Below are 23560 nucleotides of genomic sequence, written 5' to 3'. Positions count from 1 at the left end.
GATTCTATATTTTAATACTATTGAAGCACTACTTCTGGAAAAAATACAAAGAATTTTTGTGTGACCCCGATTCATTATTTTATAGTTAAATATAGCATAAATCCAGGAAACACACTCCTAACATATGGGAGTTATCATGTATAAACGTGTTTGAAAATAATGTACTGCCATTATTGGCAGAAATTTATAAAGCAATGTTATAAACTAAATCATACATCTTTTTCTAAGCTATCCTGATAACTCAGCTGAGAGGAAGTTAAAGTCTTAATTTTCCAAGATGCTTTATCTTTTGACATGCTACCATCTTTCTATCTCTGATTGTATTAGTGGTTTTAGGAAAATAGGTTGCAAATTTATTACCTTGTGCTTCTGGTACAGGGACTAATAATGTATTACCCATTTCATTCTAAAACAGAGTGAACTGCAGCTGTCTTAAGATTGGCTTTTCAAAATGGGTACTAAGTAAGTAAAAACTACGTTTCAAATTTACCTATAGGATATATACTACAGGGAATTCTGCCAGGGAATTAGGACTCGGAGCTTTCACTGTTGTGGCCCAGGTTCGATCCCTGGTAGGGGAAGTAAGATCCCACAAGCCTCACGGCGCTGGCAAAAAAAACCCCCAAAAGACAAAAAAACAAAAAACCTACAGAAAGGAAAAAAATAAAATGAGCTTTATGTAGTATATGTCGGGAGAATTTTCATCCTCCTAATCTGTTTTTAGGAAAACATGTTTGGGCTATCAAGCTAGGCCATGAAGAAGGTTGATGATATCCTGCATATATTTAGGTTTCAATAAATTCTACAGTTTTGATTACCTTCTCAAAATAAAGCTAAATTCTAAGAAAGTCTATATGTATGAATTATATATGCACGTATATATATAAAATATGTATGTGTGTATGCATATTATGTATATATATTAGATGTGTGCATACATATAATCTATATAGCTCTGTAGAAAAACACGCCTGGGTATGCATAATTATCAAAATTCCTTATCCAGTAATACATCATTAATTTTTATTAACAGTCCAGGATTTGTTTAGCATCATGTTTAACATTTTGAAAATCAAGACATTAATTTTTTTTGTTCTCAAGGATAGTACTATTAAAAGAAGATCTCTAACACTGGTAGTTAATAATTTTTCTTACAGAACAAAAAACTTGAAATTTCATTGTGGGACTTTAGTCTTTTTACATTTCTAAAAACTGAGAGTAATTAATGTACATGGAATCCTCATATGCTAGTATATATTTCATATTCTCCTGCTGTTCTCATGAAACCATTTGACTGGCAAGCACATTCACTACGGTTTCAAAAGAAACTCCCTGTTTGACTCACGAGGAAAAACTTTGGGGTCCAAGTCTTATTATTTCTGTTGCTGAGCATGGAATATATTTGGGGATGGAAAAAGAAAGGAAGGAGATTTATTAGGGTAATGCCAATATTTATGGCTTTTCCCCTTCTTGCCTAAAATTAGGAGGTCAGTGAAAGAACTGCAAATGGATTGAAGAAGGCTTTTTTCATACTACAAATAAATTTTAGTGATAAAAACACTTACGATTTGTTCCGTAACTTTTGAACAACGGCTTCTCCTCCCCACCTATTTTCCAATTGTATAATAAGAATTGGCTTTAGAATCAGAATTTAAAGTTTTTCTTTGGTGTAAGAAATAATTTTGCTTTTTATGGAAATAATTAATTGTCCTTTTAAGAACTGATAACATATATAACTGAATATATTGGTAAAACATAAGGAAAGGTCAAAAGATTAAAACATTAAAACACCAAAATATAGTAAAATATTAGTCAATGTTATGAGATCATGTCAGAGGTGAGCCTTCTTTTATCAAAACACCTCTGCTAGGTGATCCATATTATATAAAATTTGGTACCAAATGGTTTATGTTATAGGAAGGCTGGAGCATTATCTCAAATATTAGAGAAAAAATTTACTATAGTCAAATTAATCACATGAAAAGGCAAGAATACTGATCATGTTGATGGTATTTCCAATGTTTGGAAATGTTATTTAAAAAGGAGTATAAGTACTATTCAAATTCTGAAAACCATGGTAAAAGCAAAATTAAATAAGGAGTAGCAGTAACAAATAAATAAAAAAAAGACAAAAAAATGACAGAATTACAAAGTAGTAGAACTGATTCATTAAGATTAAATATGTGATAAAAGGCATGAAAGTACTAAAAATTCTATTAGAATTAGAAATGACTCTTATCCTAAATATTAAAATAAATATCAAAGAATATGAAACATAACTTCTAAAAGATTGAGAGGAAAAGAAATAACACAAAGCAGAGAAAATGAAAGATAACTCACTATTCCCAATGTGGTTATTATTTATGGAATGGATAAAACATGTTGTAGAAAATGTCACTACAGTTAGATCAACACATTAAAAAACCAACATGCCACATCCACCTAAATAATTTTGTAGAACAGCTGAAAAAGCAAATTTCATCAAATTTAGACAGCTTATAGTGGAATAAATAAGTATGGCGAGGTATTAACTAACCCTAAGTTTCACAACGGGCAGCATCTAGCCGGTTCGTTGAAGCTGGGTCTCGGCCACACAAGGATCATAGGACAAGAAATCAGTTGAGCTAGACTAGAGCTGCCCAGTTGTCTTAATAATGAATGCTCCACACTGTCTGTTAAGTAAAGAGAAAGAAAATATAGATCAGAAAACCTGAATGGGAAAAAAAAGAATAAGTTAGAATAGATGAGTGTAGGACATCCACGAACATTTACTAAATACTTGCAGAACATGTGGTGCTAATAGTATTAGAGTGTTAAGAAGTGAGAGGGTAGAGATTAGGAGGGGTCCAGCACTCAGGAAAGGCTTGCTCTCTCTCTGAGAGCTTACAATCTATTTTACACAATCTTTAGTCTAGTGTTACAGTATAAATGTTCCATATATAAAAATGAGAAATAGGTCAACAGAGAAACAAGTGAGTTACAACATTCCTTCTATTTTGAAAACATTATGAGGTGAGTTTTAAAAACATGTTTCTAAAAAAGGGAGTGGAGATAGGCAGAAGGCTATTTAGAAAGTTGTCTAAAACCCCAAAAGTACTCTTCAAGCTGGCATTGGTAGAACAGGCACTTAGGTACCTATGTCATAGAAAACAGAGTAATTCCATATATCTGTGTTATCCTGAGAATTTTTTTGTGCTAATGCTAGTTTGGGCCAAAGAAACAACCTAGTCCCTACCACCTTTTTGGCACTTTGAGCATAGGTCCATTCCTAATTTAGGGAACCAAGTTGTCCTATGACATATTTTTACATTTTGTATAGGCTCAAAATTTTCCATATTCCAATTACTTTAGAGAAGTACTATCTGACAAATTTCTATGTTGATGGAAACGTTCTATATCTACATTGTCAAATATGGTAGTCAGTAGCCACATGGGGCTATTTAGCACTTGAAATGTGGCTTCAACAAGTGGTGCTGGGAAAACTGGACAGCCACATGTAAAACAGTGAGATTAGAATATTCTCTCATATCATATACAAAAATAAACTCAAAATGGTTTAAAGATCTAAATGTAAGACATGAAACCATAAAACTCCTGTAAGAGAACATAGGTGAAACACTCTTTGACATAAATTGTAGCAATATTTTCTTGGATCAGTCTTCCAAGGCAAAAGAAGTAAAAGCAAAAATAAATAAATGGGACTTAATTAAACTGAAAGGCTTCTGCACAGCAAAGGAAACCATAAACAAAACGAAAGGACAACCTACAGGATGGGAAAAAATATTTGTAAACAATGTGACAGATAAGGGGTTAATATTCAAAATATACAAATAGCTCATCCAACTCAATATAAAAAAGAAAATCTAATCAAAAAATTGGCAGAAGACTCGAACAGACATTTTTCCAAAGAAGTCATACAGATGGCTAATAGGTACATGAAAAGATGCTCAGCATTATTAATTATTAGAGAAATGCAAATCAAAACCACAATGAGGGACTTCCCTGGTGGTGCAGTGGTTAAGAATCCGCCTGCCAATGCAGGGGACACGGCTTTGAGCCCTGGTCCAAGAAGATCCCACATGCCACGTAGCAACTAAGCCTATGTGCCACAACTACTGAGCCTGCGCTCTACTGCCCACGAGCCACAACTGCTGAGTCCACATGCTGCAACTACTGAAGCCTGTGCGCCTAGAGCCCATGCTCTGCAACAATAGAAACTGCTGCAATGAGAAACCTGCGCACTGCAAGGAAGAGTAGCCCCTGCTCGCCACAACTAGAGAAAGCCCGCGTGCAGCGACAACCCAACGCAGCCAAAAAATAAATAAATAAAATAAAAAAAAATCAAATACTTTCTCATTAGAAAAAACAAAACACAGTGAGGTATTGCCTCACACCTGTCAGAATGGCCTTTATCAAGTCTACAAATAACAAATGTTGGCGAGGATGTGGAGAAAGGGGAACCCTCTTGCACTGTTGGTGGGAATGTAATTGGTGCAACCATTATGGAAAACAGTATGGAGGTTCCTTAAAAAAACTAAAAATAGCAGTACTATATGATCCAGCAATTCCCCTCCTGGGTATATATCCAGAAAAAAAAAAGAAAACACTAATTTGAAAAGATACATGCACCCCAATGTTCATAGCAGCACTATTTACAATAGCCAAACAATAATCTAAATGCCCATCAATAGACAATTGGATTAAGAAGATGTGATATATATATATATATATATATATATATATATATCACATTATACACACACACAATGGAGTATTACTCAGCCATAAAAAAGAATGAAATATTGCCAGTTGCAGCAACATGGATGGACCTAGTGAATATTATGCTTAGTGAAGTGAGTCCGACAAAGACAAATACAATATAATAGCTCTTATACGCGGAATCTAAAAAAAAAAAAAACAAATGAATGTATATAAAAAACAGAAACAGACTCACAGACATAGAAATCAAATTTGTGGTTACCAAAGGGGTGAGGGAAGGGGGAAGGGACAAATTGGGGGTATGGAATTAACAAACTACTATATATAAAATAGATAAGCAACAAGGATTTATTATACAGCACAGGGAGTTATACCCATTATCTTGTAATAACCTATAATGCAATATTATCTACAAAAGTATTGAATCAGTATGCTGTATACCTGAAACTAAAACAATACTGTAAATTAACTATACCTCAATTGAAAACAAAATAAATGTGGCTAGTTGCAATTGAGGAACTGAATTTTAAATTTCATTTAATTTTAATTAATTTAAAATTGGAATTAGCCTCATGTGGCTAGTGGTTACCATGTTTTGGGAACAGCATGACTCTAGGGGTTCAAACTTGTCTGGTTTGCTAAACTCTATAGACAGGCCAGGATTTCTCTGGCCTGTTCAATACTGTCTAATACCACTTAATATAACTCACTGCTGTATTCTCAGTGTCTTGAGTACTGGCTAGCAAATGGTAGATGCTTGACAAATATTTGGTAAATGAATGAAAGATACTGTGGTAATATATAGCTATTCATGCCTAATCAACTTTTACTTGCAATATGCCCTGGTTCTCTCAGAAAAAAATAAGAGAAGCGAAGTTAAACTGTTCTCTGTATGTGGAATTGCCTGACTGAAGCTCAATAAGCCTAGAGAGAACAGGAGCTAACTTCATTACAGCTCAAAGAAAAAAAATATAAACAGTTGTATATGAATAATTTAGGTCGATAATTATGGGAATATTGAAGGAAGAATATGCAATGGCAAGGAATTTGGCAAGGAAGTATGTGGATAAGAGTTGATGAGAATGATAAGAGGAAAAGAAACTACAGATTAAAAAACTAAATTCAGATTTTATGCATGACTAAAGGATAGAAACTGAAGATAGAGAAGTCTTGAAGAAATAAATATACAGTAATCTGGTTAGTCCATAATAGAGCTTAGAAAAGGGATTTGGCAGTGGAAAGAGAAATGAATATATTATTTTTAGCAAGTTAGTGATCTGAAAAAGGACACAAAACAGTACAAAGAGACCATGTGGCTTAAAGAAGTCAGAAAAAGTCACTGGTATTGTTTTGATTTCAGGGGATAAGGGAGATGGGCAAACTAAAATGAAAGAGGTGAGGATTCTGAAAATAAAATGTATGAAATTGTGTATTCATGATTTTCAGTTTGAGGAGGTAGTGACCATCCATCCAGGTGTTGTTGTTTTAGAGTTAAAATAGGGACAGAATCAAAACACTAGGGTCAGAATCACTATTAAACACTACTAAAATTCAGAAGAAAACTGGAAAACTCCCTGAGAAGACAATTTAGAGGACAAAGAGAATCATGCCATGATTAGCTGGTAAAAAAGGAAAAAATATATTTTTTGAAAGAGATACTGAAAGATCAAACAGAGTGCAAGGAGAGTCACATATAAGAATGAATAAAATTTGAGCACAGGTTAGTTGACAGTACTGTATTAAAGAGAATCTAAGAGGACAAGCACTAGGACAAGACCCTTGCGGTTTGGCTAATAATCATCAAATCTTGGCAATAAATCTTAGATAAGTGCTTTGACTAGATCTCAGTACTGAAAGAACAGTAATTTCATGAGTGAAAAAGATACCCCTATATTCCTCCTTCATGCCTTTCCAAAACAGATAAATTTAAAATATTTTTAGTGAAGTGTGGAATACAAAATCCTATTGCTTATTATCCTGTGTCAAAGTGGGGAAAGATGTTATCCAAAAAATTTCAGGGAGCTTCCCTGGTGGCGCAGTGGTTGAGAGTCCGCCTGCCGGTGCAGGGGACACAGGTTCGTGCCCTGTCCGAGAAGATCCCACATGCCGCGGAGCGGCTGGGCCCGTGAGCCATGGCCGCTGAGCCTGTGCGTCCGGAGCCTGTGCTCCGCAACGGGAGAGGCCACAACAGTGAGAGGCCCGCGTACCGCAAAAAAAAAAAAAAAAAAAATTCAGGAAGCAATTCTGTAAGGTATTAAGGTTTGACGAGTTCAGTCGTGAAAGTAAAATGCTCATCCAAGTAGTATGGGTGCTACGAGGAAAGAAAATAGATTGGGTAAAAGGAGGAAAAATGTTCAAATAGAGGGAATGACAGACTCAGAATGCAAGGGAAGTGAGTGCTAAAACTAAGAATGGGAATACGTAATTGGATTGTGCCACACAATGAGACAGAGTTCCCCCTCTAAACGAAGCACAAAATTTACTCAGAATACTGTGTCAATTAGTACCTATCCTTACACATTAATTAACAAATACCTCGAATTCTCTGGTGGCCTAGTGGTTAGGATTTCGGGTTTTCACTGCTGTGACCCAGGTTAAATTCCTGGTCGGGGAACTGAGATCCTGCAAGCAGTGTGGCCAAAAAACCCCCTAAAACAGAAAAACAACCCCCCCAACCCCCCCAAATATCTCAAATTATCCTTATTCACATTTCCCCCACATTGACTAAGTATTCTGACTGGTAAGAACTTATGGACAATGTGAAATTAAATCAGTCTAGAAGCTAAGGGTCAAATAATCCATGTTAGGTTAAACATAGATCAAAAACAAATAATTAAAAATGGAAATATAATATAAATATGTATATAATATATGATATATTTTCTATAATATAAAAAAGAATGTACATATGTGTATAACTGAGTCACTTTGCTGTACAGCAAAGACTGGCACAACATTGTAAATCAACTATAGGTCAATAAAAAAAATGGAAATATAACCAAAGCATTTGTACTACATTTCACATTACACTTTAAGACGATACATGAACCTGACAGTGGGTTAACCCAAGGGTTGTAAAACTATAGCCTATAGGCTAAATCTGGCCTATCATCTGTTTTTGTAAATAAAGTTTTACTGGAACATGGTCACAGTCATTGTTTATCTGTGGTTGTTTTCAAGCTACAATTGCAGTGAATAGTTGAGCTAGAGACCATGTGGCCTAAAGAGCTTAAAATATTTACTATTGGACCCTTTACAGAAAGTTTGTTGACCACTGGGGGTTTAAACTATTCAGTCTGGAAAAAAAATTTCAGGCTGAGAACTTCTGAAAATCTTTGAAAGAAAACATTAATAAGGTGCCTTAAGAGTGTATCTACTCTATTGTGGAAATAAATTATCACTACCCTCAAATATATTGGATTCACCTTAATTAAAGTCAAAATCAGAAATTACAAGTTTAATAGAAACTTAAGAGAAACTAAGAAGCTATTGATACTAATGCTTTTGAGACTACAAAGAACAGGGATTAACTAGGTTATATATTTAGGTATATAAGAAGTACCTAAAGCACTTAAGTATTGGGACTTCCCTGGTGGTCCAGTGGCTAAGACTCCACACACCCAATGGAGGGGGCCCGGGTTCAATCCCTGGTTAGGGAACTAGATCCCACACACCGCAACTAAAAGATCCCACAGGTCGCAACTAAAAGATCCCGCTTGCCTCAACTAAAAGATCCTGCGTGCTGCAACTAAGACCCGGCGCAGCCAAATAAATAAATAAATAAACAAACAAAAAAGGAGATAAATATTAGTGCTCTAGTTACCACAGTGTTTAAGTTAAATCTATACAACAGTTATTCTATGTTTTACTGTCAGAAAGTCTTTACAAAAGCACAAAGAGCTTTCTTGTAATATTAAAAAGTTTAATACTTCTTAAGGCCTTGACTTTTTAACGTTGAGACTATTAGTGTTTTTTTAATAGAAAATTACGTTTGTTATAATGTTTGTTGTAGAAAGTTGTGTTTACTTAATGTGGTAAACTGTATTTGCAATATTTGGTTGGTATTATTCCTCATCAACCTACTTCCTATGTCACCGCTTATCTAGTTGAATAACCTCAACTAGTATGGAAGACTAAAAAGCTCTCTTAGAATTAGGTGAACATGTAGCTAAAGAAATTCCTCCTGTTAAAATTTATGTTACAAATGAAATAAAGTGACTCTAACACAGAGGTTAACTGTTTTTATTTTTTAAAAATGTTTGTTTTCTATATACTTATTATAGGTACAATAGAGGTCTTCATAAATAGTTAATTGTTTTTGTATATTTGTGCCATGGACTTCTTTGGTAGTCTACTGAGGCCTATGAACCCCTTCTCAGAATCATGTTTTTAAATATCTAAAATAAAATACATAAGATTATAAGGGAAACAAGCTATACTGTAATACACATATCTACAGACTCTTTAGGAGGGGATCTTCGGAGCAGATTAACTTTAAAACTCAGTGCAGAATCTTAGTATCTCTTTTCCTTGAACTCAAAGATTAAATGTAAATGATTGGCATGGTGATTATTCTATAATATCATCAAGAATCAGTATATCACACTTTTTGCTGCAAAGGTACTTAATAACATATAGATCCCCATCTTGCATACTATCATCATTAACATTTCAAGTATAAAAAGTGACATAATATTCAGTTTGACTCTCTTAAGGCAATCTTAGATTAGATTTTAATATTTCAGGAAAACCAAGGACAACAGTATTCAGGTCTATATATTTTCTTAAGAGCAGCAACTAACTTCTGAACTTAATTAAAAATGTAATTCCCTAATTGTTTTAGAGAATTTGATTGAGCTAGGATATACTACCATTGAAAATGTGTTAATAAGATAAAAAGTAAAGTGTGGTGATATAAATTGCCATTTATGTGGGAAAAAACAAAAACTCTCAACAATTATATAATATTATATATAAATATATAATATATACTGCATATATAGATACATGTAATATACACATATAAGGCATTATATTACCTTTTTTTTAAAAAAATATTTATTTGGCTGCACCAGGTCTTTTTTTTTTTAAACATCTTTATTGGAGTATAATTGCTTTACAATGGTGTGTCAGTTTCTGGTTTATAACAAAGTGAATCAGTTATACATATACATATGTCCCCATATCTCTTCCCTCTTGCCTCTCCCTCCCTCCCACCCTCCCTATCTCACCCCTCTAGGTGGTCACTATATTACCTTTTTTTAAAATTAATTTTTATTGGAGTATAGTTGATTTACAATATTGTGTTAGTTTCTGCTGTACAGCAAAGGAATCAGTTATACATATACACATATCCACTCTTTTTTTAGATTCTATTCCCATATAGGTCATTATAGAGTATTGAGTAGAGTTCCCTGTGCTATACAGTAGGTTATATTACCTTTCTAAGAAGACAGACGTATAAAGAAAAGATTGCCATAATTATTAGCTATGAGGGACTAATGGGAAACGATTATTGACACTATTTCAATGTTTTCTTTCACACTGGGCACATCCACAACTAACTGTAGTACTTAACGTATAAAATCAATAGTTAAAGGTTCTGGGTTGAAACCTGGGTACCTTAATAATTTTTTAAAAAATGGACTTTTTTTTAGAGCTGCTTTAGGTTCACAGTGAAAATTGGGCAGAAAGTAGAGAGTTCCAATAGACTCCCTACCATCATATATGCACAACGTCCTCTATTCACATCTGGTACCAGAATGGTGCATTTGTTACATTTGATGAACCCATCATTATCACCCAAAGTCCATAGTTTACATTAGGGTTCACTCTTGGTGTTAACACATTCTATGGGTTTTGACAAATGTATGATGACATGTATCTATCATTATACTAACAGACAGAATAGTTTCACTGACCTAAAAATCCTCTGGGCTCTGCCTGTTCAACTTTCCCTCCCCACAACACCTGGCAACCACTGACCTTTTTACTGTTTCCAGTTTTGCCTTTTCCAAAATGTCATATAATTGGAAACATACAGTATGTAGTGTTGTCAGATTATTATTTGTTTTACTTAGCAATATGCATTTAAGTTTCCTCCATGTTTTTCCATGGCTTGAAAGCTCATTTCTTCTTAGTGCTAAATAATATTCCATTGTCTGGATATACTGTTTCTCCATTCACTTACTGAAGGGCATCTTGGTTGCTTCCAAGTTTTGGCAATCATGAATAAGCCTGATATAAACTTCTTTGTGCAGGGTTTTGTGTGGACATGTTTTCAGCTCACTTGGGTTAATACCTGAGAGCGCAGTTGCTAGATTCTATTGTATGAGTATAGTTAGTTTTGTAAGAAACTGACGAACTGTCTTCTAAAGTGGCTGTACCATTTTGCATTCTACCAGCAATGAATGAGAGTTCCTGTTCTTCCACATCCCTGCTTGCATTCAGTGCTGTCAGTATTGTGGATTTTGGCCATTCTAATGTGGGTGTAGTGTAGTGGTATCTCATTGCAGTTTTAATTTGCGATTTCCTAATGACGTATGATATTAAGCATCTCTTCAAATGCTTCTTTGCCAATTGTGTATCTTCTCTGGTGAGGTGTCTCTTAGGGCCTTTGCCCCATTTTTAAATTGGTTTGTTTTAAATTGTTTTAAAATTTCTTGTTGTGGAGTTTTAAGAATTCTTTGTATACTTTGGATAATATTCTACAAATATTTCCTCTTAGTCTGTGGCTTGTCTTCTCATTCTCTTGACACTGTCTTTCACAGAGCATAAGTTTTTCATTTTAATAAAGCCCCTGTATCAATTATTTCTCTCACGGATTATGGCTTTGGTGTTGTACCTAAAAAGTCATTGTGAAACCCAAGGTCATCTAGATTTTCTCCTATGTCGTCTTCTAGGAGTTTTATATTCTTTTTTACATTTAGGTCTGTGGTCAATTTTGAGTTAATTTTTGTGAGGGGTGTAACATCTGTGTTTATATTCACTTTTTTGCATGTGGATATCCACTTGTTCTAGCATCATTTGTTGAAAAGACTACTTTTCTCCATTGTATTATATTTGCTCCTTTGTCAAAGATTAGTTGACTGTCTTTTTGTGGGCATATATATATTTTATCTGATTTAGTTGTGTGTAGAAAAACTCAAATTCACAGACTCCTATCTTAAGTCTGGGTAATGAAAAAGTAAGCAGAAAATTACTGCTTTAATAAGATATACAAAAGATATGGAAGAAATTTCTAAGTGAACCACTGATATACAGCACGGTGACTATAATTAATATTACTGTATTGTATATTTGAAAGTTGCTAAGAGAGTAGATCTTCCAAGTTCTTATCACAAGAAAAAAATTGTAACTATGTGAGGTTTTGGATGTTTAACTAGACTTATTGTGGTGATCATTTTGCAATATATACATATATTGAATCATTACATTGTCACCTGAACTAATACAATGTTATATATCAATTATATTTCATTATAAAAAATAAACATTTAATGAAGAAAAAAAGTGGACCACTGAGATGTGTAATTATTTCCAGGTTACATAAATTTGATATAAAAGTTATCTGTAAACTTTATTTTTAAAAATGTATAAGATTAAAAAAAGGAGAAAAAACTTAAACATGATTGTGGAGTCGAGATAATTCAAAGATGCAAAAAGCTGATGGTTTTATTATTTATTTAAAAAAATTACTTCTTTTATATATATATATATATATATATGGAATAGTACATGTGTAAGAAAAAACAAATTTCAGCTGTTTTTTTTTTTTTTTTGGTCACTTACAGTGTTTTTCTTCTCAGATGTTCTGGGATTTTTACCTTGAGACAGTTTTCTCCTAAGGGTATTATCATCAGTTAAGATAGTAATACTTACAGGGGTAGAGAAAAATACTTAGAGGGTGGATAGTGGGCCAAACCAGTTCCACTAGCTTGTGCTGTGGTTTGAGAAGGAGTTGGGGTGTGTCATGTCCAGACACAGAGCACTTGGCATCTTCACCTAGGCTATCTCAACCCATATGTGCCATTTTGCCATTTCAACAGGGTGAAATGAAGGATTAAATGAAGGATCCTGAAGGATGCCTGCCAGGGAGTCAATCTCTCAATAACTCTGAGAGTTAATAACTCTCAAAAATCTCTCAATAACTGTTCCACAATATTCTTCTTTGAATATACTCGTTAATGAGTTACACTCATTAGAGAATATGGCCAGTACAATTTACTGTATTTATAGAGATTTACTTTGTGACTAAAATATTATCAACTTTTAGAAATGTTCTATGGATGCTAGAAAAGAAATAGCCTTCTCATTGCAAGGCACAAAATTCAGTATGTATTATTCATATATAATATTTTTTAGGTCTTATTTATTCAAATCTGAGTTATGATCATCATATTAAAGTCTTCCATCACAGTTACGTTTCTTTCTTCTAGTATTTCTAACAGATTTACTTTATATTTTTGATGTTACATTATTAGACTTATTCATTATAGATTTAAACTTTTATCACAATAAACTGGTCTTGTTTACTGCTTTTTACTTTGTTTTTTTTATTATTATTTTTGGCTGCATGGGGTCTTTGTTGCTGCACACAGACTTTCTCTAGTTGCCGCGAGTGGGGGCTACTCTTCGTTGCGGTGCGAGGGCTTCTTATTGCGGTGGCTTCTCTTGTTGTGGAGCACAGGCTCTAGGCGCATGGGCTTCAGTAGTTGTGTCACACGGGCTCAGTAGTTGTGGCTCATGGGCTCAGTAGTTGTGGCTCATGGGCTTAGTTGCTCCATGCCATGTGGGATCTTCCCGGACCAGGGCTTGAACCCATGTCCCCTGCATTGGCAGGCGGATTCTTAACCACTGTGCCACCAGGGAAGCCTACTGCTTTTTACTTTGAAATTTACTTTCTTATATTAATGTCATCCTGTTTTTTTTTTCCCCTACTGTTGTTCACATTTGCCTGACATGTGTTGGCTGAAAACACTCAATCTGGTGTTCATTGTACTTTTGAAGTTAATTTTTATCTTTATTAAAGTAATATATAAAAGTTTTGAAAGTCAAAGAGTGGTTAAAGGGTAAGAAACTACCCCTCCCCTGCCACTGCACTCCTATCCTGAAATTTCACCATAATCTTCCTTTTGCAGTAATTGTGCCAAGTAGTTGGTGGACCCTCTTGTTTTTTTAGTTTTAATCTGTTTTTTTTTTTTTTTTAACTGATGTATAGTTGATTTAGAGTATTATATTAGTTTTAGGTTTGTAACATAGTGATTCAGTATTTTTATACAGTATACGCAAGTTGAAGTTATTATAAAACATTGGCTATATTCCCTGTGCTATACAATATATCCTTGTAGCTTATTTTATACATAGTAATTTGTACCTCCTAATCTCCCACTCCTATCTTGCCCCTCCCTTCTCCCATCTTGCCCCTCCCCTCTTCCCTCTCCCCACTGGTAACCACTAGTTTGTTTTCTATAACTGTGAGTCTGTTTTGTTATATTCATTTTTTTATTTTATTAAAAATTGTTTTTATTGGCGTATAGGTGATTTACAGTGTTGTGTTAGTTTCAGGTATACAGCAAAGTGAATGAGTTATACATATACATATATCCACTCTTTTTTTAGATTCTATTCCCATGCAGCCATTACAGAGTACTGAATAGAGTTCCCTGTGCTATACAGTAGCTTCTTATAAGTTATCTATTTTATATATAGTAGTGTGTATATGTCAGTCCCAATCTCCCAATTTATCTCTCTCCCGTCGCCCCCCGCCCTTAATGCCTGGTAACGATAAGTTTGTTTTCTACATCTGTGACTCTACTTCTGTTCTGTAAATAAGTTCATTTATACCTTTTTTTTTAGATTCCATATATAAGCGATATCATATATTTGTCTTTCTGTGTCTGACTTACTTCACTCAGTATGACAATCTCTAGGTCCATCCATGTTGCTGCAAATGGCATTATTTTGTTCTTTTTTATTGCTGAGTAATATTCCGTTGTATATATGTACCACACCTTCTTTATGCATTCCTCTGTTGATGGACATTTAGGTTGCTTCCATGTTCTGGCTATTGTAAATAGTGCTGCAGTGAACATTGTGGTACACGACTCTTTTTGAATTATGGTTTTCTCCAGGTATTTGCCCAGTAGTGGGATTGTTGGATCATATGGTAGTTCTACTTTTAGTTTTTTAAGGAACATCCATACTGTTATCCATAGTGGCTGTACCAATTTACATTCCCACCAACAGTGTAGGAGGGTTCCCTTTTCTCCATACCCTCTCCAGCATTTATTGTTTGTAGATTTTTCGATGATGGCCATTCTGACTAGTGTGAGGTGATACCTCACTGTAGTTTTGATTTGCATTTCTCTAAAAATTTGTGATGTTAAGCATCTTTTCATGTGCTTTTGGGTCTTTGGAGAAATGTCTCTAGATCTTCCACTCATTTTATGATTGGGTTATTTGCTTTTCTGATATTAAGCTACATGAGCTGTTTATATATTTTGGAGATTAATCCCTTGTCAGTTGCTTTGTTTGCAAATATTTTCTCCCATTCTGAGGACTGTCTTTTTGTTTTGTTTATGGTTTCCTTTGCTGCGCAAATGCTTTTAAGTTTAATTAGATCCCATTTGTTTATTTTTGCTTTTATTTTCATTACTCTAGGAGGTGGATCAAAAAAAGATCTTGCTGTGATTTATGTCAAAGAGTGTTCTGTCTGTGTTTTCCTCTATGAGTTTTATAGTGTCTGGCCTTACATTTAGGTCTTTAATCCATTTTGAGTTTATTTTTGTATACGGTGTTAGGGAGTGTTCTAATTTCATTCTTTTTTTTTAAATTTTATTTTTGGCTGCATTGGGTCTTCGTTGCTGTGCATGGGCTTTCTCTAGTTGCGGCGAGTGGGGGCTACTCTTCGTTGTGGTGCATGGGCTTCTTATTGCGGTGGCTTCTCTTGCTGCAGAGCACAGGCTCTAGGCATGCAGGCTTCAGTAGTTGTGGAGAGCAGGCTTCAGTAGTTGTGGCTTGCAGGCTCTAGAGTGCAGGTTCAGTAGTTGTGGCGCACAGGCTTAGTTGCTCCGTGGCATGTGGGATCTTCCCGGACCAGGGCTCGAACCCGTGTCCCCTGCATTGGCAGGCGGATTCTTAACCACTGCACCACCAGGGAAGTCCCTAATTTCATTCTTTTACATGTAGCTATACAGTTTTCCCAGCACCATTTATTGAAGAGACTGTCTTTTCTCCATTGTATACTTACATCCTTTGTCATAGATTAGGTGACCATAGGTGTGTGGGTTTATTTCTGGGCTTTCTATCCTGTTCCATTGATCTATATTTCTGTTTTTTTTTGCCAGTACCATACTGTCTTGATTACTGTAGCTTTGTAGTATAGTCTGAAGTCAGACAGCCTGATTCCTCCAGCTCCATTTTTCTTTCTCAAGATTGCTTTAGCTATTCGGGGTCTTTTGTGCTTCCATACAAATTGTAAAATCTTTTGTTCGAGTTCTGTGAGAAATGCCATTGGTATGTTTGTGTTTTTAGACTTGACGTATAAGTGATAACACACAATAATTGTCTTTGTGTGACTTATTTCACTAAGCATAATACCCTCTAGGTCCATCCATGTTATTGCAAATGGCAGAATTTCATTCTTTTTTATGGCTGAGTAACATTCCATTGTGTGTGTAAATATATATAAATAAAACAAATAAATAAATAAATATAAATATATGTAATACACCACATCTTCTTTATCCATTTATCTGTCAATGGACACTTAGGTTGCTTTCATATGTTGGCTACTGTAAATAATGCTACTATGAACAGTGGGGTGCATGTATCTTTCCACATTAGTGTTTTCATTTTCTTCTGGTACATACCTAAGAGTGGAATCGCTGGGTTGTATGGCAGTTTTATTTTTATTTTTTGAGGAATCTCCTTTTGGAAAACATACTGTTCTCCACAGTGGCTGTACCAGTTTACATTCCCACCAGCCGTGCATGAGGGTTCCCTTTTCTCTACATCCTTGCCAACACTTATTTGTTGTCTTTTTTTTTTTGGCTGCATTGGGTCTTTGTTGCTGCATGTGGGCTTTCTCTAGTTGCAGCAACTGGGGGCTACTCTTCAATGCAGTGCGTGGGCTTCTTATTGTGGTGGCTTCTCTTGTTGTGAAGCATGGGCTCTAGGCACATGGACATCAATAATTGCAGCACACAGGCTCAGTAGTTGCAGTATGTGGGCCCTAGAGTGCATGCGCTTCAGTAGTTGTGGCATGTGGGCTCAGTAGTTGTGGCTTGCAGGCTCAAGAGCACAGGCTCAGTAGTTGTGGCACACGGGCTTAGTTGCTCTGTGGCATGTGAGATCTTCCCGGACCAGGGATTGAACCCATGTCCCCTGCATTGGCAGGTGGATTCTTAACCACTGCACCACCAGGGAAGTCCCTGTTGTCTTTTTGATGATAGCTTTTCTGACAGGCATGAGTTGATATCTCACTGTGGTTTTCATTTGCATGTCTCTGATGATTAGCGATGTTGAGCATATTTCATGTGCCTATTGGCCATCTGTATCTCTTTTTTGGAAAAACGTCTATTCAGGTCTTCTGCCCATTTTTTTAAAAAAAAATAAATTTATTTATTCATTTTTGGCTGTGTTGAGTCTTCGTTGCTGCGCGAGGGCTTTCTCTAGTTGTGGCGAGTGGGGGCTACTCTTTGTTGCCGTGTGTGGGCTTCTCATTGTGGTGGCTTCTCTTGTTGTGGATCACGGGCTGTAGGCATGTGGGCTTCTGTAGTTGCAGCAGGCGGGCTCAGTAGTTGTGGTGCGCGGGCTCTGGAGCGCTGGTTCAGCAGTTGTGGCACACGGGCTTAGTTGCTCCGTGGCATGTGGGATCTTCCCGGACCAGGGCTCGAACCCGTGTGCCCTGCATTGGCAGGTGGATTCTTATCCACTGCACCACCAGGGAAGTCCCTGCCTATTTTTTAATTGGGTTGTTGGCGTTTGTTTGGTATTAAGTTGTATGAGTTATTTATTTTTGATATTAACCCCTTATTGGTCATATCAATTGCAAATATTTTCTCCCATTCAGTGGGTTGTGTTTTGATTTTGTTGATGGTTTCCATTGCTGTGCAAAAGATTTTAAGTTTAATTAGGTCCCATTTGTTTATTTTTGCTTTTATTTCCTTTGCCTTAGGAGACAGACCCAAAAAATATTGCTACAATTTATGTCAAAGAGTGTTCTGCCTATGTTTTCTTCTAGGAGTTTTATGGTTTCTGGTATTGCATTTAGGTATTTAATCTACTTTGAGTTTATTTTTGTATGTCGTATGAGAAAATATTCTAATTTTTATTTACATGTAGCTGTTCAGTTTTCCCAGCACCATGTATTGAAGAGAGTGTCTTTTCTCCATTGTATGCTCTTGACTCCTTTTTCATAGATTGACCATAAGTGTGTAGGTTTATTTCTGGGCTCTCTATTCTATTCCATTGGTCTATGTGTCTGTTTTTGTGCCAGTACCATATTGTTTTGAATACTGTAGCTTTGTAGTATAAAGTCAGGGAGTGTGATACCTCTAGCTTTGTTCTTTTTTCTTAAGACTGCTTTGGCTATTTGGGGTCTTATGTGGTTCCATATAAATTTTAGGATTATTCGTTGTAGTTGATTTAATTCTTTATAGTTTTCAGAGTATAGGTGTTTGACCTCCTTGGTTAGGTTTATTCCTAGGTATTTTATTTTATTTTAATTAATTTATTTATTTTTATTTTATTTTTTTGTGGTATGCGGGCCTCTCACTGTTGTGGCCTCTCCCGTTGCGGAGCACAGGCTCCGGACACACAGGCTCAGCGGCCATGTAAATTTTTTTACTCCCCTCCTCCATGTTTTGTGTTTTTGATGTCATATTGTACATTTCATGTTTATCATTTCACTGTCTAAGGTAATTATAGTTGGTTTTACAATTTTTTATCTTTTAATCTTAGGACTAGCTTATTTAAGTGGTTGCTCCACAGTCTTTACTATGTATTTGCCTTTACTAGTGGTATTTTTCCTTTCCTATAGATTCTTACCTTTTGTGGCCTTTTCTTTTTCACTTAGAGAAGACCCTTTAACATTTCTTTTAGGGTAGGTTTAGTATTGCTGAATTCTTTTAGTTTTTGCTTGTCTGAAAAATTCTGTATCTCTCCTTTTATTCTAAATGATAATCTTGCTTGGTAGGGTGTCCTAGGTTGCAGGTTTTTCCCTTTCAGGACTTTGAATATATTATGCCACTCCCTTCTGGCCTGCAAAGTTTCTGCAGAGAAATCAGCTGATAGCCTTATGGGGGTTCCCTTGAACTGACTCTTTGTTTTTCTCTTGCTGCCTTCAGAATCCTCTCATTATCTTTAAATTTTGCCATTTTATTTATGATATGTCTTGGTGTGGGTCTGTTTGGGTTCATCTTGTTTGGGACCCTCTGTGGTTCCTGTAGCTGGATATCTCTTTCCTTCTTTAGGTTTAGTAAGTTTTCAGCCATAATTTCATGAAATACATTTTCAACCCCTTTCTCTCTCTCTTCTCCTTATAATGTGAATGTTTTCACACTTGATGTTGTCCTAGAGGTCCCTTAAACTGTTCTCATTTTTTAAATTTGTTTTTCTTTCTGCTGTTCTGATTGGGTGGTTTCCATTATTCTACCTTCCAGATCACATATGCATCACCTGGTCTGCTGTTAAGTCCCTCTAGTTTCTTTTCATTTCAGTTATCATATTCTTCTGTACTGATTGATTCTTTTTCATATTTTCTAGTTCTTTGTTACAATTGTCACTGTGTTAATCAATTCTTTTCCCTAATTCAGTTAGCATTCTTATTACTAACGCTTGAACTCTTTATCTGGTAAATTATTTATTCTGTTTCATTAGTTGTTTTTTCAGGGTTTTTCTCTTATTCATTCATTTGAAACAAACTGCTCTCTCTTCTCGTTCTGCTTAAATTTCTCCATTTCTATGAAATTAGCTCAATCAGTTACCTATTGTGGTTTTGAAAGGGTGTCCTTATGTGGGACTGTCCCTATACAGTCTGTTCGTGCCCAGTGGCTTTGGTGGGAAAGCTGGATCCGATGTGATCATGAGTTACGTCTTTCCCCAGGGTATGCTGGCAGCTATCACCTTGATAAGAGGTGGGACTGGACATGGAGGGGACAGAGCTAGAGCCAGAGCTAGGTGTGAGCCAGGGATTCTCCACTGCTCAGTGGCCAACACTACCCTATTGAAGGAAGGGTCAGGTCCCAAGTTCCTGGAGCAGAAGTCCTGAGGGTCAAGTCAGAGCTGGCTCCCTTCCCTCTAATTGTGTTCTCCCTCCTCCCAGCACTGTCACCCTTGCCCCAAAAGGGAGCAGTGCTGGAACAAGAGGGACTGGAACAGGCTTTTGGCATGGATTGGGGTGTAGGCTGTGGTGGTCCTGGCAGCAGTCTGCATTCCAGACTGCTCCCAATCCGCTGACTCTGCTGGTGCCAGCAATGGCTGCCCTTGCCCTGTTTAGATGCTGTGTCAGGTCTGAGCCGGCTCTGTTCCCCAAAACTGTGCACTCCCCTTGGCTGCAGTAGCCCTTGCCTGGAATGGAGTTGCACCACAGAGTAGGTGGGGCTGGAGTGCCCAGTGTGGGTCGGGGTGTGGGCTGTGGCAGTCCCAGCACCAGTGAGCGTTCTGGACCACTCCCGACCCACTGCCTCCACTAGTGCCAGAAATGGCCACCCTTGCCCTATTCAGATGCTTTTCTGTGTTTGAGCTGGCTCTGTCCCCCAGAGCTGTGCACTCCCCTTGGCCATGGAAGGCTATGAGCCAGTGTGAAGCTGTACTGCAGAGCAAGTGGGGCTGGAGTTGGTGTTTGTCTCAGGCCGGGGTGCACACCGGGGTGGTGGCAGGAAACTGGCCAGAGTCCCAGGCAGTTTCTATCTGCTTCCTCTGCCTTGTTTTGGTAGTGTGTGTGATCTTCACAAGTGGAGTCTAGGTTTCTTACAGCCCTGCTGTCAGTCCCTCTGGTTTTCAAACCTGCTAAGGCAACTTGTCTTCTCAGTGTCAGACCCCCAGGCTGGGGATACCTGAAAGGTGGATTGAACCTCTCACTCCCCAGGGAGTGAGCTGTGTAATCCCTCTCCTCTTCCCTGTTCCCTCCCGACCTGATCATTTCTCTTCCCTTCCTACCCAATTCCATCTGGATCTTGGATCTTTGTTACGACCTTGGTTGTATAACAGTCTTTCTGCCAGATGACTTCCAGTGTGTTTTCAGTGAGAATTGCTCCACGTGTAGATATATTTTTGATGTGTTTGTAGTGGGAGGTGAACTCTACCTGCATCCTCCTACTCCACCATTATGATCTCCCTCTGGGCCCTTTTAATCTAGACACTCCTGTCATTAACTTCCTAGGGAATTTTCTTGTACTAATTTTTTCCTAATTTCCCCCAAAACATTTTCTCTATGTCTTTTTCCAGAATTAATATTTGACTTCTTGAATTAATCTTCTGATTTTATCTTTTTCTCTATTATTATTCACCTCTGTCTTTTAAAAATCTGTTTTCTAAAATCTTTTGCCTATAATGTCTAACCCTTTCACATGTAATTTATTTCAGATATCACATTAGTGGTAAAACTAGTGAAATCTGAAGAAGGTATATAGTTAAGAGAATTGTATTATTGTTCATTTCCTGTACCAGTGCCCTCCAGTCAAAGAACAGCAGGGTGAAGTATACATAGAAACTATTATTTCTGTGACTTTTCTGTAAATCTGAAATTATTTCAGAATACAAAGCTGAAAAAAATTAAAAGGACTAAGATTTTTTTTTTTTTTTGCGGTATGCGGGCCTCTCACTGTTGTGGCTTCTCCCTTTGTGGAGCACAGGCTCTGGACGCGCAGGCTCAGTGGCCATGGCTTACGGGCCTAGCTGCTCCGCGGCATGTGGGATTTTCCCGGACTGGGGCACGAACCCGTGTCCCCTGCATCGGCAGGTGGACTCTCAACCACTGTGCCACCAGGGAAGCCCAGGACTAAGATGTTTGAGAAAAAATAAAGTGTTTTCTGGGATGACTATGCATGGACCACTTCTCATAAATTTTCTCTTATCTCTGAGAGGATATTAATTATAGTTTCTTTGATTTTTTTCTGCTCCCTGAATTATATGTTTCGTCTGAATTTCTTTTTTTATGTTTGTTTTGGTCTCTCATTCTGAAAGCTTTCTTCTAATGTGACTGCACACCCATATTTAATAGGGCAGACTAAAATCCTAATGAATGATGGGTTTGTCAGTGAGCTTCACTGTAGGTATTTCAGAGGGCCAGCCAACTTTTTCTCAGTGATATCAAGCATGCAGTAAAGACAAATTTAATTCTTTCCATCATATTAATAGTTTCATACAGTGTTTTCTTACACTGGCTAGCAACCATTTTATCTTTCCTCTTTTTTAGTTTGTAATTTCCAGGAACATGGGATATATTTTTGAAAATTAATTTAATTTCCTCTTATATATGTTCTTATACGTTATATATATATATGCTATTTATCCTTATCTTCAATGTACTGCCATATGCAAAAAATTTTTCATGAGACCCATGCAGTGTGTACTTTTCTGTTTATTCATCACTGAATGGAGATCCATGACAATTCTAAAAATTGGTTTCATGAGTCCTTGACTCCCCTTACTGTTCTCTGTCCCCTCTGAGGCTATCTATAGTTAGACCTATGCACAGTCCATGAAAATTTTTACCCTCTTGTATGCTCAGAGCTGCAAAGCACAGGTTTTTCCTATTCCTGCCCTCCAGAATGCAATACTTTACAACTGTCCTCCTCTACCCTGAGGATCTGCTGAATATGAAGGAATTTTAATCTCTAAATGCTTTATAGGAAGTGTTAATGATACTGAAATGAGGAAATGGTTAGGAAGAAGACAGTAGTAGAATTTTTCTGTAAGGTAAGATAGTTGCTAATGTTTAGGTGAACGCACATTATGGGTCTCTGAGCTAAAAAAACAGACAGTGGTAGTAGGTCAAATCCCTTTCCAATTTACTTTTGAATCATTCTGTCTTTCCAACAAGTAAGGTCTAACAGGCCAATAGTTGTGTTTTTCATTCAAGCCCAATCAGTGCCTTAATTAGAAGAAATTAATTTCTCATAGCCTGGCAAGTGGTTAAATATTATCCTTAATATCAAATGTTTTCATGAATAGCTAGTAATACATTGGAGTTAAATAAAAAGAACATTTAACTTAAAGGTTAATTTCAAATTATAATTTACTCACTTTCCAGTATCTCAATTAATCCTCATAAGAATAAACTTATTAGACACTTAAATTAATGTAAAAATGGAAAAACACTGTAAGGAAACATAAATACTTTACAATTCTCCACTTACACCCTTATTACCTAGGGATCTGATATTCATCTTAAAAGCTTCAAATGCCCAAATAGACAAAGATTTTCCTTTTGTTCCTTCCTATAGTCTAGTTCAATGGGATAATTTTAACATTATGTGATTTTGCTTTATTGACTTTAAAATTAATTCTGTATGTGACTCTGCTGAACTAGGGAATGATACCCTAATTAATACCATGTTAATCTAATAAATAGTTTCTATATTGGTCTGATTTACAATGTATTGTTTGATTTGACAGAATACAGTAGCCTGTGGCTTACCGTCAGTGAGTAGCTTCTGGCAAACAGTCATTTATAGCAGTTAGACTTGTGCTCTGAACTCTGGATAAGGTCTCTATTTTATTGATTAGATTTGTTGCTTTAAGATAGTTCTGACGTCACTACTTCTGGATATATACAATTAACATCCTTAAAATTATAATAGAGTTTTAAAAACGACTTACACCTTACACTTTT

General features: G+C 36.3%; 1 protein-coding gene across 6 annotated transcripts in view; it reads right to left on the bottom strand.

The window, feature by feature from the left end:
* Positions 1–990: 990 nt before the first annotated feature.
* Positions 991–23560, bottom strand: part of BOLL (boule RNA binding protein) — a 56484-nt gene continuing 33914 nt past the window's right edge. For 3 of the 6 annotated variants that reach the window (XM_027114827.1, XM_027114858.1, XM_027114847.1), the window contains one exon: positions 1832–2672. In XM_027114827.1, the coding sequence (XP_026970628.1) occupies positions 2649–2672 (24 nt within the window). In that variant the 3' untranslated portion in view covers positions 1832–2648. Of the gene's footprint in view, positions 2673–23560 lie in introns of all 6 variants that reach the window. The other 3 variants (XM_027114878.1, XM_027114836.1, XM_027114868.1) reach the window with 3 other exon arrangements.

Source organism: Aethalodelphis obliquidens, unplaced genomic scaffold, assembly GCF_003676395.1.
Source record: "Aethalodelphis obliquidens isolate GAN/ISIS:26980383/991018 unplaced genomic scaffold, ASM367639v1 scaffold2, whole genome shotgun sequence".
Taxonomy (NCBI): domain Eukaryota; kingdom Metazoa; phylum Chordata; class Mammalia; order Artiodactyla; family Delphinidae; genus Aethalodelphis; species Aethalodelphis obliquidens.
The sequence above is the reverse complement of the archived record's forward strand: the minus strand, read 5'-3'. Positions and strand labels throughout refer to the sequence as shown.